The sequence below is a fragment of the Myodes glareolus genome, chromosome 5 (genome assembly GCF_982192425.1).
Source record: "Myodes glareolus chromosome 5, mMyoGla1.1, whole genome shotgun sequence".
In the NCBI taxonomy this organism is placed as follows: domain Eukaryota; kingdom Metazoa; phylum Chordata; class Mammalia; order Rodentia; family Cricetidae; genus Myodes; species Myodes glareolus.
Window position 1 is genome coordinate 61488660 of NC_142030.1, and position 27821 is coordinate 61516480.

The 27821-nt window shown below is 38.1% G+C and overlaps 1 protein-coding gene across 10 annotated transcripts in view; it reads left to right on the forward strand.

Moving 5' to 3' along the window:
* The first annotated feature begins 345 nt into the window (after positions 1-345).
* Positions 346-27821, forward strand: part of Prrc2c (proline rich coiled-coil 2C) — a 71603-nt gene continuing 44127 nt past the window's right edge. For 4 of the 10 annotated variants that reach the window (XM_048421171.3, XM_048421175.3, XM_085688006.2 and 1 more), the window contains exons 1-6: positions 347-551; positions 20076-20241; positions 21343-21520; positions 23277-23386; positions 24222-24347; positions 26052-26272. In XM_048421171.3, coding sequence (XP_048277128.3) covers positions 20130-20241; positions 21343-21520; positions 23277-23386; positions 24222-24347; positions 26052-26272 — 747 coding nt within the window. In that variant the 5' untranslated portion in view covers positions 347-551; positions 20076-20129. Of the gene's footprint in view, positions 552-20075; positions 20242-21342; positions 21521-23276; positions 23387-24221; positions 24348-26051; positions 26273-27821 lie in introns of all 10 variants that reach the window. The other 6 variants (XM_085688004.2, XM_048421178.3, XM_048421184.3 and 3 more) reach the window with 3 other exon arrangements.

Genomic DNA, 27821 nt, shown 5'->3' on the forward strand with positions numbered 1-27821 from the left:
CTTCGTCCCCTACTTCACTAAGAACAGTCTAGCAAAGCGCTGGTTGTAAATTTATACGCTCGTCCATCGGCTGTGTCAGTGCACGGAAACAAGCCAAGTTGTATTCCAGACGACTCACGACTTCTGGAATCTTCCCAGGCGAAAAGCTTTGTCTCCCTGAGATCGTTCTGGCTGCTGGAACTCCCTCTTTCCAGTAGGAGGCAGCATTACCCTCGTCCGCAGCCGAGCTGCCACGGAGACGTCACGTGACCCCGCAGCCTCAGCTCGCCCCTCCCCCCCCAGAGGGCGGTCCTGTGGAGATTTTTTCTTTACGTGCTCAGCGTCCTGACGTAGCACGTAGGGGCTGGCTAGCCGCCATCTTGCTTCTTTTTCTCGCTTGCTCTCACCCTCTCAGGAGGTAGCGAAAGTGCTTTGGCGGTTTTTACGGCCGCGGCTCGGGCTTTCCGTACCGGGCGGCCTTGCGGACGATCCGTCGAGGCGCCCTCCCCTCCCCCTGATCCGTAGCTAGCGAGTCCCTGGAAGCGCGCAGACTCTGTCCTCAACCCTGGCGGGTAAGGAGAGCCAGGGCGTCCGGGCGGTGAGGAGGCCCCGATGGAGGAGGGCGGGCGCGGGAGGCCTGGGGGCCCGCGGCGCCTCTGCCCGGGCTCCCCGGCATCGCGGCGTCCACGGGGCTCTGACGCGGGCCCGCCGTCCATGTGCGCAGCGTATGCTGCGGCGGGGCGGCTCTGCGGCGGCCGGGGAACCCTTCCACCCGCGCGGGCCTGCGCGCGCCCTGCTCCCACGGCGTGGAGGAGGCTGCCCGTGTCTGCTCCGAGGTCCCTTCCTGCCCGTGGACGCTCCTGGGGTGATGCTCGCGTCCGCAACGAGCAGGGTGCGTGGGGCCCAGGCCGATCACCTAGGCTCTGCGGGGACCCAGGACCAGCCCTACTTCCGCTAGGAACATGCTGGACAACTTCTTGGAGGATTGGGGTAGTCCTTCCTCCCGCTAGGCCTCTGCAGCCCCGCATTTTGCGGGGAGAGCGCCCGACTGCTGTCTGTTCTTTAGAGAGAGCGTTTAGTACCACTGGTTGCCAAGGTAAAGGCCCCGTGTAAGACCTTAGGAAAGAGCAAGGGAGTCAGTGAGAACTCGCGTTCGGTTTTGCACATAAGGAGCGCTCTGATCCCTTTTAAGAGATGTATATTTGTTTAAAGTTTGTTCAAGATCTTTGGGGTGAGGTGGTGGGATCTGACTTGCCTAATAATTCCTGACTGTTAAAACTACCCGGATTTCCGCATTGATTGGTCTTCAGCCTAGGTTCATAAATTCATACCCCGGTTAAGATATTTCGAATTGTACAGTAGGCGGCTTTCCTGTTAGGATTGCTCTTTTGGAACGCGCCAGAAGAATCGGAGGATGCTTGATTCAGTGCCTGATAGTCAGTTCCTGCAAATAGAAAATGGTAGGTAGGGTGGTATTAAGCGATCACCACGTCAAACCGCCAGCGTTTTTAAAAAGTGGATTTAAGCTTCGATGTTGGTCCTTAAGACGCGGCTTTGCCTGGAGCCATTTTTAGGTGTGTGTCACGGATGCACTGCAGCATCTTTTCTGGCTTGCCCCAAATACACGTCTTCTCCAAAAATTCGAACTGAATTGAGTTTGTAGATAAGGAAAAACAGTATTTGCTTTTCTGGAATGACTTTTTCAAAATAAACTGTTTAGTGGGTTTGGGCTGTTGGGTTTTTTTGTTTTGTTTTGTTTTGTTTTGTTTTTTTGCGGGGTCTGTAGGTGTGTGTTGAGCACAGAATGCCTACTGTTCTCCCTTACTTAACCTCTGCGTACTAATCACAAGACCTTTATAGACATTGTCCTTTTTGTTCCTTCTAGTCTTTGTGGAAGGTGCTTTTTTACTTGTTTCACAGATGAGGGCATGATATTTTGAGAGGCTGAAGTAATTTGGTCAAGGTCACACAAATTTTTAGTGGTACTGTAGTCAAAGCTGTACTTTCGAAACCCGAAAGGGATGCAGGAAACCATCAAAGTGCCTGTTTGTTCTTACACTTTTACAGTCCTTGCTAAAGTAAGGTCCATTATTAGCTGGTAGTTTTTCTTTAGCCTGCCTTCAGTATTTGAACATTGTTGCATGTGAAGGTTAAAGTGTTGCCAGGTGTAACTGCGTTTTATCTGTTTGATGGCTTGGGAAGACTAGAGGACGGTTATGGGATTGAGGTCAACCTAGGCTGCATAGTAAGACTAGGTGAATGCTTAAAGGTACTTTTTTTTTTTTAATTCTGAGAAGACCATTCCTTCATTTAGAAAGGAAAGGTGATAATGGCAGCCCCTCTCAGGCTTGCTGGTGAATGTAAGACTGTGTAAAGGGTTTATTTCTATGCTTAGTGCGTGGTTAAGGAAAGAAAGGAAGCCAGAAAAGGTCAGCTAACAATGAAGGGAGAACAGAGTACTGGTAGAAAGGGAAAAAATTGCTATTTTCCAAGCAGAATAACCTGTGTTCTTAAAATAACCCAAGTCTGGATACTTAAGTTTTCTTTGTCCTGTTTGTTCTATTTCTCTTTACACTTACATATTGGGTTTTAATTCATAAATTCCTCCTTTGTGCTCTGGGATCAGTTCTAGCTCAGAACAAGGAATTCCTTAAATGTCTTAGATAATACTGTATCCCTGAGTCTGTGCACTATCCTCTCCCACACTTCAAGTTGTGAGTTAGCTAGATGATATCTTTCTATGCAATTTATGTCATGCTGGTGGTATCTGTAAGAGTTCATCATTGGTAAAACTGCAAAAGAAATCAATTGCATATTTAGAAAACTATTCTCCATTTTGAGATGGACTCTCTTTGCAATCTTGACATCCTGGAACTCACTATGTAGACCAGGCTGGCCTCGAATTCAGAGATCCTCCTGCCTCCCAAGTGCCTCATACGCCAAGGATCAAAGGCGTATGATGCCATGCTCAGCAGAGAACTGCAGTTTGCAGTGAAAGCAGCCCTGAAGTTTGTATCTAAATTCTGACTAAGACTTTTGACTTCAATAAAGCTAGACTTGTCTGTTGCTTTGTAAGTGGAGTAGCAAAATGAATGCTTATCTCAGTTGATGTTAATTGTTGCTTGTAAGTTTGAGTTAGTTTCCTGAGTCATACATAGTCCTAGCATCTTTGTGGATCAAAGTATTCTTTAGAGAGTCACTTTTGTATTGTTTTCCTTCTAATGCTAACTATAAAATTGTTTTTTTTTTTTGCCACATAGATTTCTCATTTGTTCTAAGAGATTAGCAAACCAGCCATGGTTAGGGGCCTATGTCTGCACCTATTTACAGAGTCAGTCAAATGAGTGCTATTACTGACGTTCAACAAGCAACTTCTGTCTTGTTGGCAGGCACATTTGGCGAAAACTATTATTGTCAGTATGTTGGATTCAATCTTAGTAGCTCTGCTGGGTGCTGAATATTAAAGGAAGGTAAGCCAACATTTATAGAGAGCATCGCTAGTATTTTTAAAAAGTACTGTCTAAGAATTTTCCGTGCTTCTATCACCTACCATGTATGGTAGTTGTCATATATAGTTTATCTTGCATTATGTTCCATGCTTATACACCTACCTTATATATAGTGTTTGCCGTAGTTTTTTTTTTTATATTATTGAGTGAGTAGGATTAGAAATACCAAATAATCTATGCAAAAGAGTAAGAGTACTCTTTGTGAGATTGATTTTCATCACATTTTTCTGGTTTTGTTTGTTTGAAACTAGCTCTAACTGCCTAGAACTCACGACTAGGCTGGCCTTGAACTCACAGATTTACCTACTTCTACTTCCCTAGTGCTTGGGTTAAAGCTTTGCGGTCCCACAACCAGCTTAATTTTCAGTTTTATTCTACTATTAAAGAATCTTTTTACTTTGATAGATTGTTGAATGGGGATGTGTGGCTTTGTTTCTTACTACCAAGATATTTAGCCTTAAGATTAATACTAAAAGTTACCATGAGCTAGCTGTGGTAATACATACCATACATCCTAGCACTTGGGAGGCCGAAGCTCTCTTGAATTTGAGGCCGGCTTGGTTTATGTAGCAGTTCTAGGCTAGCCAGGGCTACTTAAATAAGGTGAGTGGGGGTTGCCATAGAACTGGAGAGGGTTCTTTGTATGGCGTTCACGAGGGCCTAGGTTCAGTTCCCATTACTGCCCTTCACACCATATCTTTTATAGTCCTTGGGTCCATACCTGAGGATGAAAACAAAGGCATGTGAGAAGGTGCAGGAAATTTGGTGTAGAAAATCCACTCACAGAAAAAGATAGCATAGATGAGGTGTCTGGTTGATTACGGTAAAGGAAGGCATGATGGTTAGAAGATTAAAAAAAAATAGCAGTGTGGTAGGAGAGATGACTTGTTGTGACAGAGTGCTGTGAAAGAGAGAATCTTGGTTCAACTCCAGCACTCACATAAAACTAGGTATTGCTCCCCATGCCCGTAACCCCAGCAGTTGTGTGTGGTGGTAGTAAGCTTCAGGTTCAGTGAGAGACTATTGAAAATAAATGGAGAGTCTGCTGGGAGACTGCTGGCATATTCTGGCACATACAAAATATCAATAATTGTAATTTTTGTTTATTTTCTTTTTCCAAAATTTCATAGCTCAGAGCTTGTCTTTAAACTCCTCCCTTAGCCTTCCTACTGCCAAAATTACAGGCATTAGTTATCCAGCTTGACTGGGGTTTTGTTTGAGGCAGAGGCTCATTATGTAGCTATCTGTGGATCAGGTGTGTTACAGAGTTATGGATAGTTGATTGCTCTTACTGTTAAGCATGTGCTTAACAACTATTCTACCACTAAGCTCTATCCTCAGTCCTGTAACTTTTACCTTTTTGTTAAGGACTTTGTACCTAGCTATACACTGAAAATATTGGGCCCCACCCCCCAGGGGGGCTCACTCTTTAAATCTATACTAGAGTAAACCTTAGAAGTGGATTCTTTCTCCATTATAACACTAGAAGACATTTTTTAAGTTGATTGTTTATGGTTACCTAACTAGTAAGTAATAGTAAGGATTTTAATCATTGATCCAGATAAGCCTGAGTGATAACTCTGTCCCAGTGACTGATATTTCCTGAATTGAAGTCATTCACCAAGTTTTAACTTTATCTTCAACCCATCTGTTATTAATACTTAAGTTTATTGCTGCACCCCCACCCCCAGCCATGTCTCACTGTGTATCCAAGTTGTTTTAACTTTGCCACCCTTCTACCTCTGCCTCTGCTGGGATTACAGGTGTGTGTTACACAGTTCAGTTTTAATTTACTATCTTTTAATTAAGTGAATTTAAAGATTAAATGTACATTTTTTGACTTTTTTAACCATCTAGTATGTTTTAAAATAAACATGTATACTCTTAAGTTCTGATTTATGGACCACTTCAAATTAGTATCCCACCAGCCTGTCTTTCTACCCTTTGGAAAGTAATTGCTGTACAAATGAGTGCTGGGTAAGATCATGCAACAGCTGCAGACAATGAAGGCCAAAGTGACTAAAAGCCTGAACTGGAATGGATTCATCAAACAGGAAATGGCAGCATTGCAGAAAAGAATACAGTGTAGTCTTAACGCGTGCTTGACAGCCATCTTCATGAACTTATATTTAGATAAATGACACTAGCTAGGATGTCTAAGAATGTACAGCAAGGGAACAAGAGTGATGAAGTGAAGCTACTACAGAAATGGGCAGAAGGGAATAATAGAAACATAAGATTACTAGAGCTAGCTCTAACAAAATCCAAAAAAAAATTGTGGTAAACAACCTTTGATTTAGGTGAGATATCATTGGTGACCCTAAAAAATTAGGTCAAGTACTGGAGATGGAAGATTAAAAGGTAGAATGGTGGGCAAAATAATACGATCTTGATTTTCAGGCATGTCAAACTCAGAACTATAAGGTTTAGAACTGAACTTTAGTTCTTTTCAGTTTATATCAGCTGTCAAGTTCAGGTTCAGTCTTTTGACAATACAAAGAGAACATTACGTGTGCTTTTTTTATTTTTTGAATTGAATATTCTATGATACCGTGTGTCATGAGTCTTTTCCTTATTTGTTTGTTTAGGGGATTTTTGAGACAGTCTCTCTATGTACTATTGGCTGTCCTGGGACTTGCTGTTGACCAGGCTGGCCTCAGTCTCACAGAGATCTGCCTGCCTCCTGTGTGCTGGGATCAAAGGTGTTCACCACCATGCCTGTCTTTAGCCATATTTAGAGCACAAATAAAAGAGGAAATAAATGTCCTAAGATGAGGTTAAAATAATCAGTCTAGTCAGGAGACTATTGTTTATGATTGTGTGGTCAGTGCATTGCACAAAGGTTCTAGACTAAGAAGGCAACAAGAATGTAAGTACAGCCCATGTTCCACGAGTGGAGTTATGTGCTCTTTTAATAATATCAGCTTCTCTCTGAAAACTGTAGTTATTCCAAGAAGGATATTTATTTTCTGTTTGCTCGAAGGCTTTCTGGAGGCCAACGGATGCTTCTGAAAGCCTTCTTATGGAAATAATGTATACACACACACACACACACACAGAGAGATCAGTGACTAAGCATAGCTTATAAAGGAACCAGAATTGATTTTCAGCATCCACATGATGGCTCACAATCATCTGTAACTCCAGTTCCATTTTTAATGCACTTTAAAGATGGGTACTATAACGTATTTAGTAAGAATGAAAAATGGTATATTAAATACCATGTCAAATTTCAAAAAGGTAAGAAAGTATTTTAAGAGTCTTAATTTAATCACAATTTAATACTCATTTTGTTTTGATTTTTCAAAATATAACCATTGGTGGTATAATTCAAGAAGCTACTTTTAGAATTAAGTTTAAAATTTTTTAGATCTAAATTGAGGAAGCACAGTATGGGAGGTATAGAATTTTTGTTGAAAGTTAGAGATGTGAATTATATAAATTTGTTTAAAGGTGGGAAAAGAAAGCTGAATGTGTGGTTCCTGGCACCTGTAATGCCAGCACTCTGGGACAGTGAGTCAGGAATATTGTGACTAGTTTCAGGTTAGCCTGGGCTACCTAGCGAGTTATTTTGTTTTAAAATAAAAGAGCATTACTGAATGGCGGCTTTGGAAAGAGGTTTGAAGTTTGGTTATCTCGTATGAGTTTAACTTTTCATTAAATAAAGTTGGACTTTTTGTTGTATAGTTTTGTTGTTCTAATACTGCGATTTGGGTATTATCTACCGCAATTAGTATCAAGTTGTAGAAAGACAAAACATCTCCCAATAGTCAGGAGGAATCTTTTGACATTGAAGACAAAGATGTCATGTAATATTTATGACATTCTTGAACTTGGAAAGACTGAAATTAGAAAGTGTAAGTGGTGAATGTACTCCCTTTAGTGTTTGAAGACCAGCATTTCAGTGGTATTGGAAGAGTTAGTAACTTAGATGGCTATGTTTGAAATTCCATTCCTTATTGTAACCCTTCGGTTATGTTAAAGGTCAGTAAGAATAGGGGCTGGATAGGTGGCTTAGTGGTTGAGAGTACTGACTGTTCTGTACTTTTGAACAGAACAGTCTGAATTGAACCAGAGGTCCTGAGTTCAATTCCCAGCAGTCACCTGTGGCTTACAACCATCCATAATGAAATCTGGTGCCCTCTTCTGGCCTATAGGCAAGTATGCAGTCAGAGCGTTGTATACATAATAAAAAGTCTTTTTTTAAAGGAAAGGATTGATAAGAAGGGTGAGCATTTGAAAAAGAACACTCTTTCCCCATAGCTGAAACCATTCTGGTTCTCCCATAAAATAAGATTGGCTTAAAAACTGAAATCAGTCTTAAGAGTAACTGTATATAAAGAGTAGTTTAAAATAGTGTAGGTTTTCAGTAAAGATGCCCTGCTAATCACTTGAAATAAGTAGTAAATGCAAGAACTTTTACTTTCCTATAACAGGGCTTCTTTGTGTGTATTTGCAGAGGTGGAAGCTAACATTAGATGTTTACCTCAAAGCTCTCTACCTTACTGAGATCATTTCTCACCGAGCCTGCCTGTATCTCACTCTGACTAGCCAGCAAGTCCTAGGGATCCTGTCTTTTGTCTCAGTACAGGATTAGAGGTGAAACAGCATCTCCATCCCGACCCCCTACTCATCCCCAGTACATTCTGGTCCTCATAGTCTCATCATTGTTTGCAAAGTCCGTATTTTACCACTAAGCCATCTATCCCTTCAACTGTTTAGGACAGGGCTTCTTAACCTTTTCACTTACAACGCCTTTTGTCTGTAGCCCTGGTACATAAAATATACAAGTCAAACATTTAGTAATAATCATTAATTTATTTAAAATAATGTTTTTGTTATTTTACTATTTAAAGATAACTTTTTTATGCCAGAGATAGCTTGTTTATTGTATAACTAAGTCTTGTTTAAGTATTTGATTTGCAGAATGTAAAGATCTTCAGCATTTTTTAGAGGTTGACTGGCACAGTGCGAAGAATGGCATTTTACATAAATTCATAATACAAATATCAGAAGTATGTTAAACACCATCTTAGAAATTTGTAAAATTGTGTTCTAAACTGAAACGAGCTTCTCATCAACTTGAGAAGCAATTTTAAAATCAAGCAATATTGTGTATTGCAGTCCAAAGGTAAACTAATTTGATACATGCTGAGTACTGGTAGGAAAATATTTTTTAATAACTAAACCATTATGTTTCTATACAAGCAGAAAGCTAAATGCACAGAAAAACACTAGAATTCATAGCACACAGCCGTCGCCAATTTCAACTAAGATGTTAGAGGCAGCATTTGGTGCATGGCATGAGGGTATGTATATACAGAGAAGTTGACCAAACAACATTGTTGAGTGCTGCCAGAAACGCTTTGGGTTCGTTGTAGGATTACAAATTACTTTAACTGCTGCCAAATCTTATGTTGTGACCCATGTAAAAACCTGTTTCAGCAGTTTTTTTTTTTGTATAAAAGATTTGCTAGCTAGATTGCTTTTCTAATTATAAAGGTTGTTTTCTGTCCTGAAAACATTATTTCCCTTATTTCCTTTTTATTTTTGATTTTGTTTGAGATGTGGTCTAAGCTGGGCAGTGGTGGCACATGCCTTTAATCCCAACACTCGGGAGGCAGAAGCAGGTGGGTCTCTGTGAGTTCGAGGCCAGCTTGGTCTACAAGAGCTAGTTCCAGGACTGGCTCCAAAGCAACACAGAGAAACCCTGTTGTAGGGAGCACAGGGCCCCTTTGTTCCATCCCACCCGGCTAGCTTACACCCAAAATAATCACACAAAAATTGTATTAATTAAATTACTGCATGGCCATTATCTCTAGCCTCTTATTAGCTAACTCTCACATCTTGATTAATCCATTTCTATTAAATCTGTGTATCACCACACGTCCATCTCAGGCCAGAGATTCATGGCATCTGCCACACTTCCCTTCTTCCCAGCATTCTGTTCTGTCTACTACACCCACTTAAGGTCTGCCCTATCAAAAGGCCAAGGCAGTCTCTTTATTCAACCAATAAAAGCAACACACAAACAGAAGAACCTCCTACACCAAAATACTGTTACCCCCCCCCCCCCCCACACACACACCCCAGAGATGTGGTCTCATACAAGCTGGGCTTGAACTCCTGATCCTGCCTCCATCTCCCAAATGCTGAGATAATAGGCATGCACTACAGTACACAATACTGTTGTTTTCAGGTATGGCCCGACTACCAGTCTCATTCTGAGAATGAGATGATAAGTTTTGATGTATTAGAGGTCTTTAACATATTATGGTACTCTTAACTTTGCTATTATTAGAAACAAATGTAATTTAAAACCATTTGATATTTTCACACAAAGAAATGAACACTTGAGGTGATAGATATGACAATTGCTCTGATTTGTTCAGTGCACATTATTTGTGTGTATTAATGTAACACTAAGTGAATTGAGATATCATACCTCATGTATGTTAAGGTGTGTAAAAGTCTTCGGATGTCATTTTATACATTCAAATTACTAGTTGGTGGGCATCGACTAGTGGTTAGTACAATAGGTGATCAGCCTGCCTTTATTAGGAAGCCACTTGCAATTGGGAAGTCAGCAGTCAGTATGTAACGTAAATAAGATAGACACACACACACACCCCAAATAGCAAATACCACAATAGCAGTGACCACCTCCCCCCCCCGAATCATTTCCTTTGATCTCTCCTTTTTTTCCTAAGAAGTTGGTTTTCATGTGATTATATGCACCACTCTTGGTTATCTAGCACACATACATAAAAGTCATGGGCAAAAGTAACAGGTGCTCAGGATATGGGCATAGGAAGAAGTCATTTGACTTGTTTGCTAGATGCAGCCTTGTAGAAACAGAATAGCCAATTCTGTACTTTGACAAAGTTACTTCACAGCTCTTGTAATTATCTGGCCAATTCTGAAAATGGAAAATGGGGTGAGTCTTATTTTTGATAACTTCCTCCCACTTACGGACAGTTGAGTAATTACAAAGTTTGTGACCAGGCTAGTTTGTTAATATTGTGTTAATAATGATCCTTGGAATTGAACATGATAATTTAAAATTTAGTGTGATAAATACAGACTTGGTAGAATTATTAAATCCCAGATCTGTGCATTTGATTTCTATTAACATTTTTGCGCCTAACCTTATCTTGTCCAGGTATTGGCCAGTTAGCTTCTTATTAAACCAATTACAGAAGAATTTACACAGTGTATAAAAGGATTATTTCATAGCACCTAGTGGGTTCAGATAACTATCCCCTACTCAAAGCAATAAATGCCCAAGTCCTCTTACAATTTGTTACGTGAGACCAACTTACTACTTTATACCCAACTTCAAAATAAAGAAAATGGTATGATGTTCACATATAACCAAAGCACTTGGTTATATATTGCCAGCTTCCAAATAATGACATGGAGACTTATTAAGTATGAAAGCTTGGCCTTAGTTTGAGCTTGTTCCCAACTAGCTCTTAAAACTTAAATTAATCTACGTTCTGCCACATGACTTGTTACCTCTCCACCATATTGTATGTCTGGTTCCCTCTGACTTTCAGGTCTGTAACACCCCACCCCCCCCCCCCCCAGTTCATCTCTACCTGGAAATCCTGCCTATCCTGGCCATTCAGCTCCTTATTAAACCAATCAGAAGGTGTGTTGACAATATGCAAAAAGATTATCCCGCAAAACATGGTTATATGTTTATAAGCTTTAAGTCACCTCAAGATTACTATAACTAACCAATGTAAATGTAATATGTCTGTGGGCTTTCTTGTTTATAGTTTCCTTGAAATATTTCCTATTTACAATTGGTTTGTGTATTCTGTACTTCAAAATGGTCTCATTTTTAAAAGTGATTTTCTGCTTCTAATATTCTTATTTTTATTTGTATTTAAGAAGTAAGATGGGGAAATAAATAACTTCTTAGAAAGTTTATATTTCATGAATACTGAATACCTTGACACTAGGATGGCTTGGGCATGGAGACTGGTCATTTTAAAGTGGGCAAGTTAGTTAAAATTGAAGTATTAAAATGTTCTGCACTTAAAACGTCAGTCTTACCTCGCACTCCCCCAAACTAAATGGCTTAGACGACAGAAATTTATTTGTCAAAGTTATAGAGTAGAAGTGCAAAGTAAAGTTGCTAGCATGGTTTGTTTTAGGACTTTCTTCCCTGTTTACACATGACCCATTTTTATTGTACTCATGACAGAGAATTAATTCTGCTATCTCCTTATAGAAAGTATTGATCTTGTCATGACTTATGCCATCATCTAAGACTAATTACCTTTCAAAACTAGGTTTCTATTCTGGGTTAGGGCTTCACAATTTTCTGGCAAAAATTCCTCTTATAATTTGTGGTACTTTTATGTTATTGTAACTTGAAAATAACATTTCTAAACAGGTAGGTGTATTTATTAATGGAGGCATCACTTCCTGTTTCTAATGCTTTGTCTTTATCATTTGATATTGTATTGAACTATGAGAAAAAAAGTTCAACTACATAGAATTTCTTTAATTTTATCTCCTTAAAGAAAACTGTTATGATAAAATTATCTTGGGAACTCTCCCCTCCCCCAAGACGGTTTCTCTGTAGCTTTGGAATTAAAGGTGTGTCTCACTACTGCCTGGCAATCTTGGACACGTTTTGAGAACCATCTGAGTTAATAGTGATGTCACTGTTTTCTTGCTGTATGATTTTTGGTTTGGTTTTGGGAAGTTTTTCATTTGTTAGTTTTAATGATTTAGATTTTTTAAGTAGTTCTGAGGCCCATCCCAGTAATTTTACATACCATAACCTTAGTTTTTGAAAGGCAGTTCCAAAAATACATTACTAAGTTAGAATGTAGGTCTATGATGTTATAAGTGAGAAAAACAAATATTAAAATTATTAGTGTGTTTACGGTAGTGATGAGGAAATACTCTGGGAGAAATTTACTTTGTAGAGAACAGGTCATCTTTTTAAATTAAATCCTTAAAATTTATGAGGGAGGAATAAGCTTAATCTTCTAGAACATTTAAAAATGATTCAGAGAAGTCCCATATTTCCTCATCCAGGTGTTCTTTCTGCCTTTTACTTACTATTTTACCTTATTTCCTTTGTTCTCTGCATAAGCGTTCACCTCTGCAAACACTGACACATTTTCTGTGTTTGTTTTTTAATGTCTAGTTCAAAACACTGTAATCTCTGCGAACCTAAAGCTTATACTCTTACATCAATAATTTTCTGAGAACAGTTCTTGAACTTGTTCTGATAAATGAGCAGAAACAACTGGTTAGTAAGTAAGCTTTTTTTTTGTACATGTTCAGTATTGTTACTGACAGAAGTTTTGGTGACTTGCTGACCAGTGTTCCTCTCCCTTATTTGTTCCTTTTTGCTAGCTGTTTGCTCTGTTGTAACATACACAAGACAGAAATTTGCCCCATTTGTAGTGTCTGGTAAGAGCCAGAGGTTTTGCTTTCAAAACTTGAACACTGTGTTCTCTCACTTGAAGTAGTAGGGGTAGACAGGCACAAGAAGTCCACTGGTTAGCTTTTTCTTTTCCCATTACTTTTCAGACCTTTGCAACCTCACGATTTCCAAGCTCTATTGCTGCTTAGTGGATGAGGACAGTATATTTCCTGGTTATGACTTCTCCATTGTATGTGATAGTCACTGAGTAAATATTTGTAAGACAGAGTAGGGGTTGAACATTTTGAGCTTGAAGCTCTGTCTTGAAATGTGCATGGGCCTCGCAGAGGAGACATACACTTTTGATTGCAGAGGCAAGCGGATCTCTGAGATTGAGGCCAGCCTCGTCTATAGAGCTAGCTCCAGAATAGCTAGGACTGTTAAACACAGAGAAATCCTGTCTCAGAAAAACAAACAGAAAGGTTCATATAATGTTTTAGTATATCAGCAATTAAAAATATGTATCAAAAATTGTAGTATGAAGGAAGTTTGGGGAAACCCTGAAAAACAAAAACCAATATTTTTTGGAAATGGTTGACATCTGTATAGTAGATGGTCCTTCTCCTGCCATTACTACTCCTGGTGTGGGCCCCCACACTCACTTTAGTTCCAATCTAGGGCTTCTTGCATCCTAGGTAAACATTGCCACATAAGCTATACCCAGTGACTGCCCAGATTGCAGTTTTGTTTTCTTTTAGATTTATTTTATGTGTAATTTTGAGTGTTTTGCCTTCATGCATGCCTGTCTGCACCACATGTGTACAGTGCCCAAGGAGGCCGGAGGCGAGGGATTTGGATGGTTATGAGTTCAGTAAGAGCAGCTTGTGTGCTTTTAACAGCTGACCCAAGCCGTCTCTCCAGTCCCAACAGGTCTTATTTGTTTGTTTGTTTGTTTGATATGCCTTAGTACATTGCCTGCATGAATATCTGTGTCAGGGTATAGGATCCTCTGGAACTGGAGTTACAACTGGCATGTGGGTACTGGGAATCAAACCTGGGTCCTCTGGAAGGACAACCAGAGCTCTAAGCCATCTCTCCAGCCCCCAGCAGGTCACTTTTTATTGTTGCCACATATAAATCTATGGGGCATCAAGACTATCTTTAGGGGATCTAAATTGTTACATAAGAATAATGAAAAAATGATAAACATTTAGAAACCTCATGACCAGAAACATACTTTTGTTATTTGTGTTGGGTAGATTGGAGTTTATTGAAATACAGGGGTTATTTTTATGCACATATTATAAAAGATATTAAAGATTATTTAATGTTTTCTATATTAAAATATAGAATTTTATACTTAATAAGCTGAAGGAATTTTAGAGATTATAGCTAATCTTTTTCAAAAATGTAGAAACCACTTAGATTGTTTTCTCCACATCAGCATTTAAGCTGAACATTCATGAAAAAATTCATGGTTAGCACTGTTGAGTAGCGTCTTTTCATCTGGAAAGGCTGATCATTGTATTCTGATAAACTGCTTCCCAAATGTCATTTAGATCTTTTGGGAACAAGCTACTTGGCTTTAAAAACACTGGTTTCCCCCATGTGCATACCATTTCTTTATATAATTAGGAGGGGGGTCGTTGTAGAAAACAACCTACATTTTTACAAAATCTGGAAAATGCATATGCACTATAATTTCAGTGGAAAATCCTATTTTTATTGGGCTTTTTCAGTTAAAGAACTTCTGATTTTAGAGAAAATTGTTATTTTCAGTGGTAAAAGCAAGGAGGGGTTATTTAAAAGACTTTGTTTTTAAAGATTGAGTTCTTCAGATGTTTAGGGACCTTAATATGAATGGCTTTTGAAATGTATTGTTAATTTTATACAAGTGTAGAAGATTTTTCCTATATTTACATAATTTCTCCTCTAGCTATTCTTACTTCCCCTACTCCCTCACAAATTCAAAGTTTCTTATGCTTTAATTATTATTGTAACATGTATACATATAATTGGAAATACAACGTGATGAATCCCTTTAGTGCTGCTCCCATGTATATGTTAGGTCATGCTCCTTGGGATCCGATAGCCTATAAGAAGGTACCTTTTCCCTGGAGAAGACTGATTTCTCCTTCTCTCAGCAGCCATTAATTGCCTGTAGCTTTTCACTTCATCCATGTTGGCACACCAACTGGTGTTGTCACAGTTTCGGTCTTCGGTAGGTGACTTCTTTGTGAATTCCTGAGTACAGCTTTCCTGTCCTGTATAAAAGACATCATCTTGCAGGAGAGATCCTGGTCCTCTGGCTATTAGAATCTCTCTAACCCTTGAAGGTGTGTTTTAAAATTAGAAATGATACAAGTAGAAAATATAGTGCTTTTGATCCCTATAATTATGCTGATGTGTTTTTGAAATTAGAAGCTCAAAGGCAGAAAACAAATGCTTGAACTTGCTGTTTGAAGAGTTTGAGGGATTACTAGTTACATAAATTGTACTGGTTTGTTAAGATACTAATGTCAAGTTCAGCCATGTATCCACACAGCAATTTTTTAAACTAGTTTTCCTCCATTGGCTCTTGGAATATAGAATATCCACAAAGGTAGCGTTTCTTGTTCACTTGGCAAGCTCTATAAAATCTGATTTTTGTCTGCTTTAACTTCCATCTCCTCCCTTTCCCCTTTAGGCATGAATTTTACAGTTGACCTTACACTAGTGGTTTGCACTGTGACTTTACTATAGAGACACGCAGGGGAAGGTTTTCAAAGAATGCTTTTATTCAGCCTGGCCTCAGCAATTTTGCATAAACTGACTGATGGAACAGTGTTTGTGTGCGTGGTTGTGAGTGTGTGTGAAGAAGCCAGAGGAGGACTATTGGGCGTATCCTATTCTGTACCTGGAGAGCTAAGTTAGCCAGCAAGCCCCCAGCTCTCCTTTTGCCTTTTCCTTCACTACCTGCTGTTGTTAATGTTACAGGCCTCCATGACTATGTCTGGTATCTTACCTGGGTGCTGGGATTTCTAGTTCAGGTCTTCATGTTTGGGTGGAACCTACTGAAACCATCTCTTAGCCCTGACAGATTATTTTCAAGATCTCTGATAAATTTTTGCTTCCTGAGTGAGAGCACTGATTGATTTTTCTTTAGCTCGTGTTACCTCAGAGAAACCTTCAAAATTTTTGTTGCCTTTTTACCCAGTTGATTTTTTTTCATTCACATTCTTGTTTTACTTATAGATTATTGATTACAGGTTCCATAAAGTGTGACCTGTACAGCCACATACAAGTGAACATAGAAAAAGAGCTGATGGTCTAAGACTTAACTTGTGAGCAAGTCTTGTATTTTACATAGGAAAAAATTAGAAAGGCAATAGACAAAGATACTTATATAACTTACTGTGACATTCATTCCATCCTTGTCAGGTTGTTTTCTAATTTATTTCTGCCTTTTCTTCTTTCATTGTTTGGATATCTTTTTGTTCCAAGACAGACTTTTTATGTAGCCCATGTGGGCCTAAAACTTACTGTGTAGCCAAAGGATAATCTCCAATTCCTGACCCTCTTCCTCCACCTCCCAAACACTTGGGGAGGTATGTAACCACAGCTACTGTTGGACCCTTTTTAAAGCTTGTTTTGTCTAGTAATAGAAGCACTTGGAGTGCAAATATGATTTATATTCATTGTTTTACTAGAGTATTTTCTGTTAAATAGTTTGGCAGTATTGGTTTTGATTTTGCATGTGTGTGACTTGTCACAGATTTTTTTTAACTGATTCTCTTTTGTGTTTATGGGATTATAATCTTAAATAGTTTTCAGGCCAGTTCCAGAAGCAAAACAGCTTTTGAGGTCCCCATTACTATGTTCTGAGATGTTCTTATATTGTCTGTTGCGTACTAAAGAACTTCACTCAAAGAAAAGTGTTTCTAATTTTCTGTGTGTCTTGACATTGTATTCTTGATGTGATCAAGTCCATGTCAAACAGTAGACATTTACTCAGCCACAGGTTGAGGTTTGGTTGTAGGTAGCAGTATCAACACCAGTTTCTTTATCCATTCCTCCTTAAAGAAAGATACACTTTAGCCGGCGGTGGTGGCACTTGCCTTTCTTTAATCCCAGCACTCGGGAGACAGAGGCAGGCAGATTTCTGTGAGTTCGAGGCCAGCCTCATCTACAAGAGCTGGTTCCAGGACAGGCTCAAAAGCCACAGAGAAACCCTGTCTTGAAAACCAAAAACCAAAAAAAAAAAAAGAAATACACCTTACACTTTGAATGTTTGTTTGTTTTAATTTAGTGTAAATATATTATGAGCATCTTTATGAGGCAGTACTTTTATTTCCTTTGAAAAATACATAGAAAAGTTTTGAGGAGTTCCTATGTTACTCATAATACTCATATTAAATTATATTAACACCAGTAATATTCAAGGGTTTCTCCAACCTTGAGAAACTTATGTTTGGTAGATGGCTATTGGAACCTATCTTTCTGGGTCCTCTGTGTGTCTTATTAGGCCAGTTCTGTATTTTATATTGGTTTTGTTTGTTTGTTTTTCAGGACAGGGTTTTTCTGTATAGACCAGGCATGCGCCGCCACCACCAGCAGCTTTGTAATATAATTTTTGAGAAAGGGAGGAAGTGATCTTCAGCTTTGTGCCCCCTCCATAGTTTTCAGTCAAACATCATGGCTTCCCTATAGTACCAACCACTCTTAAGCACAGGAGTTCAAAATTAGCAACTGGGCGGTTTCATGAGACCTCTATCCCACCCCAGATGTCTTGGGGGGTGTCCTATGTGGATCTTTCATGGTTTTATGTTAGTGGAATTTTGAATTCCATCAATTCAACTCCCATCTTCCTTGAGTCTGTTAATTACTTTGAATCAGGTTAACAATAATATTTTCCTAATGCATGAACATGGGATAGCTTTCTGTTATTTTTATCTTTAATTTTTTTCGTCAATAGTTCACAATTTTAGTGAGCATATATTTTCCTTCCTAAATTTCAAGCATACTAGTATGGTAAATGTCTCCCACCTCATCCTCAGAGATAGGGTTTTCCTCCACAGCTCTTGCTGTCCTGTATATACTGCTCTAATATACTATGTAGACCAGACTGGTGCACTCACAGAGGTTTTCTTCCTCCTGAGTCCTTAAAGTATGTGCTTACTTTAAGGGGTATGGTAACATGTGCGTGCCACCACCCACATGTGGAAATCAGAAAACAACATTTGGGGCTCTCTTCTCCCCTACTCTGGTGTGGGTTGCCCAGGAATTAAGATCAAGTTAACAGATTTGATAGCAAGTTAAATTTGATTGGTTGTTGTATATTAAATCAGTCTTGCTCCCAAGAATAAATTATATTTGATTGTGGCATATGGTCTTTTAGTTTGTGTATTCCAGACTGGCTTAGAACTCCTGAGCCTCATTTTCTACTCTCAGATGCAGGGATTACAAGCATGCTCCATCCATGCTTGACTTTCTGAATTGAGCATTTTAACACCTTTGCTCACTGGTTTTATTGCTTGGTGAATTCTGTTCATAGATTTCCTATTTGGGTTTCTGATGTTGAGTTCTGCTTAACTTATTTAAGTATTTGTTTCCTCTGATTTATTTTTAAATATCCCTATATTCTATGTACAGTTGAAAATGTTCTCAAAAAAGTGGGATGCATTCTTCAGTAGTACTTACTTAACTTTTGGATGATCAGTTAGTATTAGAAGTAGTATGAATTTTGATGAGCTTCCTTATAAGACAAGATATACTCCACAGTAGGAAAAATAGATCTTAATTTGGTGTGAGAGGAAAGATCCAGTGGTTCTTAAGACTGTTTACACATTAAGATCACTTGAGAAACTTTAGAGCTGCCTATTGCTGCTCAGCTTTCCATAATGAGTCTTAAATATATTTATATTTGTTCCTCCTTGTCTCTGTATCATGAAATTGATGAGGATTTGACAGTGAGTTAGATTGTGTATCTCCCACCCCAGCTCCAGCACCTTTTGATACAGGCTCTTAGTGTGTCGCCGTGGATGGGCTGGAACTCTCTGTGGGTAGACCAGAGAGTTCCTCTTCACAATACTGAATTTGGGCCACCATGCCTGACCATACTTATTATTAATACTGTTGAGATTAAGTGAACATTTTTGTGTAGGTAGATATAGACAGACGAACATCACTGAAATTGAATGTGTAGTTCTGATGACACATGAGTCTGTCATAAAGTATCAAAGAACAAATAGATTTTTTTTTTCTCTGTAGCTTTGGAGCCTGCTCTGGGACTAGCTCTTGTAGACCAGACTGGCCTCAAACTGAGATCCTCCTGCCTCTGCCTCCTAAGTGCTGGGATTAAAGGCGTGCGCCACTGCCGCCCAGCTAGATACGTTTATTTTAATGTACATCTGGAGGACTGGGGTTGTAGATAGTTCCGATGGTAGAACATTTACGTAGCATATTATGTCAGGTACTGGGTCAGAGCCTCAGAACTGCAAAGCAGGCAAACAAAAATTCTTGTGACAAAACACGGCTGATACCTCATGAGTTAAACTGTATTTGTGGAAAATTGTGCTATCCTTAGCTCTTCAGCTCTGTTCTATGCTAGTAGTGGTTTCTGTTGTGGAATTAGCCAACCCTGCTTTCACCTTAACTAGCCTCTCTAATACACACACACACACACACACACACACACACACACACACACGAACATTAGCTCTTTAAATTGAAAGGAAGTTGTAAGTAAAATAATTTGTCTTTTTCCTTTTTATTAATAAGTTAGCTTTAAGTTAGGACATCTGTGGGATTTTTACCTTTGGAAGAAATGGTGTCGTCTTTCTATCCTGAATAGAGTCTGATAGCTTGACATGCCAGACATTTCAAAGCTTAAGTTAAATAATGTGTCTTTATTAAGTAGATAGTCTACTAGGTTCATCATATCTGAAGTATTCGTTTTAGGATAACCCTCATTCCATTTAACAGCTAGAAACAGTTATTAAATAATGTATTTTTCAAGTGTATAATGGTTTTATTTTGGTTAACATTGGCTTGTATTAACAAGGTCTATGAAAATATTGGAATGTGTATTGAAGATAAATATCTCCTTCAACCTATCTTTTAAAAAAGGTCCTGAGATATAAATTTATTAAACTTTTTAGTCAGCTAATACTAAAACTTTCCTCTCAATTTTCTTTCTTGCATGCATCACAAAGACTACTTTTAAGGGGTGTGGCAGGAGGTTTTGGACTCGATGAGTTTCCACCGAAATGTCGGAGAAGTCAGGCCAGAGCACAAAAGCAAAGGATGGGAAAAAGTATGCAACACTCAGTTTGTTTAATACTTACAAAGGAAAGTCCTTAGAAACTCAGAAGACTACAGGTGAGTAGATCCAGTAGCATTTATGTTGTTTGTGGATTTGTTAATGTTGATGGTACTGTATCTACTGCTTTTGATTAGATGTTAGGGCAAGCCTATTTATATTGGCCTTTGTATATATTCACTTTTCAGGGAATAAGAATTAAATATTTTACCATTGAAAATTTGCACTTCTATAGAACTTTTGGAAGATTTGTTTTTATTTTTTAGTTATGTAGGTGTGTGTGTGTGTGTGACTTCATATGGGTGTGTGGACACAAGTGCAGGTAACTGCAGGGGTCTGAGATGATGTATCCCCTAGAGCTGAAGTTACATATGGTTGTGAGCTGCCACACATGGGTGCTTGGAATTGGACTGCCAGTGTTCTTAACCTGATCCGTCTCTCAAGCACCTCACAGAACCGTTTATACATACTTTATTCTCCCTTGTGGCTATAGAAAAGAAACTATATGAAAGACACAGAGCCATGTATATACTCTGTTTAACTACAGGAAAGGAAAGTCTTGCATTTTTAACTTGGGTCCTTTGAGCCAATATGTACAGTGAAAAGTGGAACATTTGTAACATTATTTTGTTTGTAGGTTTTGTTTTGGTGGGGGGGTAGTTGAGACAAGGTCTTGTTGTTATGTAACTCTACCTGATTTACAAAAAGAAAGGCCAGCCTCTAACTTACAATGATTTCCCCTCCAAATTGTGGAGTTAAAGACATGTGCTACCACTTTGAGTTTCCTTCTCAACTTTTTTTCTTTTTAATGTAGATTGAGTTGCCTGAAAACATTTTAAAACTACCATTATCACCACCACCCCCAGGCCCATCGTATATTAGTGTTGTATTTTTAGAAATTGGGGGGTGGAGAGCAGGGGTGGCTTGGTGTGTTTTTGCTTTTTGAGACAGGTCTTGCTTGTTCCCAAGATAACTTATCTGTTCAGTGTCTAGTTATTTTTTACTTTGAATTTAAGTTACAGGTGTATAAACTGAGTTTACAGAGCTCTAAGATTAGGGACTATTTAGAAACTCCATTGACTCCTGATTGTCTCCATTTGAAGAATAAAATGGATAATGCAGTAGATGTTCTAAGAAAGTTGATGTTATTGATCTTTTAGTTGCAGCTCGACATGGGTTACAAAGTCTTGGAAAAGTTGGTATTTCCCGGCGAATGCCTCCACCTGCTAACCTTCCAAGTCTCAAAGCAGAGAACAAAGGCAACGATCCTAATGTGAATATTGTGCCCAAGGATGGCACAGGATGGGCTTCAAAACAAGAGCAGCATGAAGAAGAAAAGTGAGTCAAAAATCTGTTAGAATAAAACACTTATTGCTTTGTAGGAAACTTCTGTGTTAGTAACCACTGTATGTTGAGAGTTGTGTCTATAATGCATATTTAAAAACACTATGACAAGATAAGTTTCAGAGAGATCTTTCATCATATGTAAAAGCAAGTTACCTTGCTCTCTCATGCTCATCTGAGGTCTTCTATCTAAGAATGATAAAATCTTGGCCTTCTCTTAACACTACTTAGCAACATCATGAAAAATAGCTTAAAATATTCTAGGAACAAATCTACAAGCCCTGCCTATGTCTTCTGCAAACTTTTATCTGAAGGTGGGACCTAGCACTCTGCTTTATAGTAAGTCTTAGATTAATTCTGAGATTAATTGTGGTGATGGTGGTGGTACACAATTTTGATCCCAGCACTCTGAGAGGCAGAGACAGGTATATGAGTTCAAGGCCAGCCTGGCCTACAGAGTGAGTCCTATGACAACAAGAGCTACACAAAGAAATCTTATGCAAAAATAAAAAGACACACACACTAAACACAAATGTACATATATTGAATATACATATATTAGAAACCATGTATATATCATGTATGCATACTCTGAAAATGAATATACAGTAGACATGCAGCTGTAGTAAATCCATTATAATCTTTAGGCTCTTGGAATCTAGTGGCATTGTCAATAGAACAGAAGACATAGGAACTGATCAACAAGTTTGCTTATATTACATGGCCTGTACTACACTCCCTCCTCTCCCACCTTCAGATCAGGCATTCTCTTTCTATTAAGAGTAGAAATTGATTTGAAAGAAACAAAGAAAAGAAAAATAAAGAATTAATTCTGTTACCTTAAATTCCAAGATGCTAAAGAATTCTGTCTCCAGCATTAAAACCTCTTGGGGTATCATAGGTGCTCAAGCATTACTTATTAAGTGAAAAATAAGAATTAATACTGTCTACCTTAGTGATCGCTCATTCAGTAAATATTTTCTCTTCTGTTTGTCAAAATTTGAGCCAGATTATTAGCTGAGCTAAATAGTAAGTTTTAGAACTTGAATAAGTTTTTGGGCACTTGATAGGATTTACATTGCTCTGTTTGCACAGAACTTAACAAATTTCTATATTTCTGCTTAATTAATGTAGTATTTTTGACCACGTTTGTAGAAAAGTAGTTTGTTGTAAAATTATTTTATAGTAACAAGTAAGCTAGGGCGAGGTGTGCCAAAAATACTGTGCTGGCATTCTGTAGTGTCATCAATTACCTTTTCATTTTTAAATATTACCATATTACAGGGATTGCATAAAACTGTAGATTATTAATCATGTTTTGTTCATTAGAACGGATTAGACAGATTGGTATTACATGCTTGAATTGTAATGTAGTGATGGATCTGTCACTGTCATTGGAGTTTACCTACTCTTCACCCCTAGTTATCACAACTAAACTGTATTTCTGCATATACTTACATTGCTGTTTATATGCATTTCTTTGAAACATTGTACTGACAGCTATTTTGGTTATGAGTATTTTTTTAACAAAATGAAAAATAAGCAGAGCTGGGTTATTCAAAAGTAGAGCTGAATGGGAGAAAGCAGCCATAACTTTAAAGGTAACAATACAGGGACAAACCATTTATGAGAGATGCAGCTATAATCTAGAAGTATTAAACTTGTAGCCAAAATTAGCGCACTTAATTTACATGCATTAAAAATATTTAACTTGTAATATCTGAAATAATGGATTAATATTTTTTTAAAGAGCACCAGAAGTATCACCAGCACAGCCAAAACCTGGGGTTGCAGCTCCCCCAGAAGTAGCACCTGCTCCCAAATCATGGGCCAGTAACAAGCAAGGTGGGCAAGGAGATGGTAAGTGTACATTAGCTGGGGTATCTGGTTAGGTTTGATGGTTACTGAACAGCCATGCAGGAAATCAAAATAGAAAACATTACCAAAGAGATACATTCATATCCTTATAAACTCTGTGATGCTAATTAAATTTCTTTGTCAAAAGTTATATATGATCTAAGAGCTATAAGTTATCCTCTCCCCTTTAAAAAAAAAACAAGTATCAAGACAGCTCAAAAGACATGGGTATACTCATCACTTATCAATACAAATACATTTTATATATAGAAATTGTATTCCTTTCCCTAAACATCCCAAACTTTTTTCACATACCCTGTCAGGACTTCTGGGTGTTAAAGAATTAGAGAATGTTCTTAAGCACAGTAGTAACTATAATCCCTATAAAAACGACCAAGTATATAGGTGAATAGTGAGGTGCCCTCATTTAGTGGTAAATTAAACTAGTAAATCAAATGGAAACAACAGCCTTGCTTGGTACTTGGTGGTATTTAGCCAGAAAATCAGTTTCAATAATAAATTATTATTAAAAGCTTTTGGCAAAGAAGTTGAACTTGAGTAGAAGGAATCATAAAAGAAACAAAGTAACACTTTACTTTAGCCTCACTTAATCCTCTGTACTCTATCTGGCAGGTTCCTTTCTTAGTTTTGTCTCCTTGTGGCTGTTCATTAACTTTTCGAAGGCTGTGATTTAATAGTTTTATTGATATAAACAATCATTGGAATAATTCATCCGAAAGAAGCAAGAGCTCTCTCCTGGGAGGGTTGCTTTAATTTTCTTCATTATGAAAGTTCCCTTACTTTTTTTAAAACAATTTTTTTTTTTTTTTTTTTTAAGGAATCCAAGTGAATAGTCAGTTTCAGCAGGAATTTCCCAGTCTGCAGGCAGCTGGAGATCAGGAAAAAAAAGAAAAAGAAGCAAGTGATGAAAACTATGGACCCGGCCCGAGTTTACGCCCACCAAGTGAGTGCTTTGTGCTGTTTTATCTTGTGATAGCTCCTCATGTGTGCTCATTCGTGTGTGTGTGTGTGTGATATGTATATATATATATATATGTGATATATGATACATATATATCACTTTCCTACTTTCTAGAGTCTAGTGCTGTATTTACTTAAAACACTATGGTTTTAGACCAACAGTGGTACCATTGTAACTTTAGAGATTGTTGAAAATGTACTAAATAAAAATTTTCAAGATGTCCGGGTACCTTCTATGTAAACTTATCCTTTTGGTCCTGTCCATTCCCTTCTCTCTTCTTCATTTGCATGCATCTGCCTTAACCTCCCAAGGTCTGGATTATAGGCATATGCTACTGTGCCTAATCATATATTTGATCTTTTTACAGTAACAAGTTTTTAAGCATGTTTTCCCCGTTGTATAAGATTTATCCATTTCTTTACTCTATTTGTATTGCACAGTTCCTTGCTTTCTGAACTCAAGCTGAGGAAATAAATTATTTTGAATAATGCGGGATACTTTATATACATTATAAGGCAGAAACTAACAATAGAAGGGTGAAATGTTTGAGAGACATGTAAATGTCTTTGCTTCATATTATCACTTATCATTTTAGCAAACGCTATTCATGAGGTTCCTCTGACAAATATTTTATAGGTCTATATTTTTAATGTCATATTTCACATTTTAGGCCAATTTCATGTCAAACCAGAATATATCATCTGCTTTTATTTTTTAATCTTCATAACATAATCAATTAATTCATACTAGAAGTTGTGTTAGCTCCACTGTTTCTACAGTTGGTTAAATTTTGACCCAGAAGTTATCTTTTGCCTACCGATAGATATGGTGGTGTGAGTCAACAAACTGAACCCAAGTGTTTTCTGAAGGATAGGAATCCAAAAGAAGCCTAGTTAGAAGTTGGGTTTGAGGATTCTCTCAGCCCCTTTTGCTGGTACTGCTCATGACATGTCTTTCCCAAAATACATAAAAGGTTGGACTTTTTTCTATAATGGAGAATATTTTTCTCTTTTAATAATCTGTTCAGTGTTTCCTTAAAACCACACTGTGATTTTACTTGGGTAAAAATTTCAACAATATAATTTCATTGGATCTGCTCACCTGGGCCCATGTAACTAGTAATAGTTGACTGAAAGTAAATGGATGTGAGCATCTCACCGCACCTTTACTGCCCTCTAGAGCTCTCAGATGTCTTGAAACATGAGTATCTGACAATAGACCAAAGGTGAGCAGTGATTTTTTTAACCTCTACAGATTCACTGATAACGCTTCATAGAGGTTCTAATAGTTCTCCTTTGCTGATATGTCATGGCATGAAGCCATGACTCTAGACTGCCTAAATTTGTTAAGAGCTTTAGACCTACACATGGAGGTGCCTTCCACCCATCTTTACTGTATTTACTTAATGACATTTTTGGGGGGAGGGGGAGATGTTGAAACAAATGTAGCTTTGGGACCTGTCCTGGAATTAGCTCTTAGAGACTGACTGGTCTTGCTCACAGAGATCTGCCTGCCTCTGCCTGCCAAGTGCTGGGATTAAAGGCATGCACCACCACAGCCCGGCTTTTGATGACATTTTCTTGAAATGTGTTTTGGTTGGTTGGTTGGTTGGTTGGTTGGTGTCACTGTTTTAGTAACTGTTATGTTACTAAATATTTTCTTGCTCTTTTTTTTTTTTTTGCTCAGATGTTGCTTGTTGGAGAGATGGTGGTAAGTCTGCTGGCCCACCTTCCTCTGATCAGGATGAAAAGCAACTTGGCCAGGATGAAGGCACGGCAATAACATCAGAACAAAATGATATTCTCAAAGTGGTAGAAAAGAGGATAGCTTGTGGTCCTCCACAGGCCAAACTGAATGGACAACAGCCTCCCCTTGCTTCTCAGTATAGAGCTATGATGCCTCCATATGTAAGTATTGCTAAACATGCAAGCACTCAAGAATTTTCTACTCTGGGATTCAAGAAGAAAACTGAACTAAGGGAAAAAGAAAGTGTGGGTCTTTGGTCTCATTAACATCTAACTAAAGATTAATTATAAGTATAGTAAAGGAAGCAAATCACATGTATCTGCAGCACAGGTCAGTTTATCATTAATCACATATTTTTACAGTACATTACACTCAACATTGGATCCATGGGTCAATAAAGAAGCATATATTGCTAGACATGACATGGTGTCTTAACACCGTTAATTCCCTGTGTTTAGGAGGCAAAAAACGGGTAACACTGAGTTTGGAGACAGACTGTTCTACATGAGTTCCATGACAGCCAGGCCTACATAGTGAAACCCTTAAAAACAAACAGAGAAGCGCATATATTAATTGTTATATCACAGCTTTTAATTGTGGAGACATAATAATAGTTTTTGTATCTGTGTGTACATTGAATTATGGATTTTAAACTTTTTTTCCTGAAAAGAGGTTCATAGAATTACTAAATTGCCCAAGCAGTAGTTAGTTAATAGCTAAGGGGAATAAAGTTAAAGACTGTCTAAATTCTAATTAAGTTTTTAAATCTATAGTGTGGTCTTTTTTGAGACCACACTACTTACTGAAATGTAAGCAGATTTAAAAATTAGCCTTATCTCAGGCTACTGAGTGATGAGGTTATAGACATGCTCTGTTATGGCTTCCTTACTTAATTTTTACAGAAAAAACAGTGGTAAATGCCACTGATTTAGGTTATGAAAGAAATCATGGATACTGTATTTCATATGCAGGTTTTATTTAGTTAGTTAGTTTTTAAAGGAGACCAACTAATAAAGCATATAGTGTCATTAACACAGCTAAAATTTAAAACTGAATTCTTAGCCCAGCAGTGGTGGCACATGCCTTGCCTTTAAAGCCCAGCACTTTGGAGGCAGAGGAAGGCAGATTTCTTGAGTTTGAGGCTAGCCTGGTCTACAGAGCTAGTTCCAGGACAGCTAGGTTTGTTACACAGAGACACCCTTTTAAAAAAGAAAGAATTTTTAATTAAATATTAGGTCATTGTTAGGGTCCAGGCAATAATTGATTGGGGGGGAGTCAGTTCATATTTCTTGTTATGGATCTTGGTGCCTGTGTCTTTCATTGTTTTATGTTTTGAATTGTAAGTTGTGTATGCTCTGTTTCTTCTTCCTGTCGTGTCTAAACTATTCTAGAAAAGCAGAGGGAAGTGAATTTTTAAATATTTTTTAAGGGTTACAGCTCATTATGCATGAGGCCCTGATCTTTACTCTCTTTTGCTGAAAGATGACATCCTAAGAGGTATAAGAGTATGATTTTTTTAAAATAAAAATATTTATAAACTGACCTGATCTTAAAAAATGATTAAACTCTTGCCTCCTCATTTTTAAATTTTGCTTAGAGTTTTTTGAGCTTCCAGGTTTGAATGTTGGAATATAAAAGCAAAGGAAAGAGAAGAAGGCTTCACTACCAGTTGCCTCTGATTCTGGTTGAAATAGTGTTCTATTCGTTATG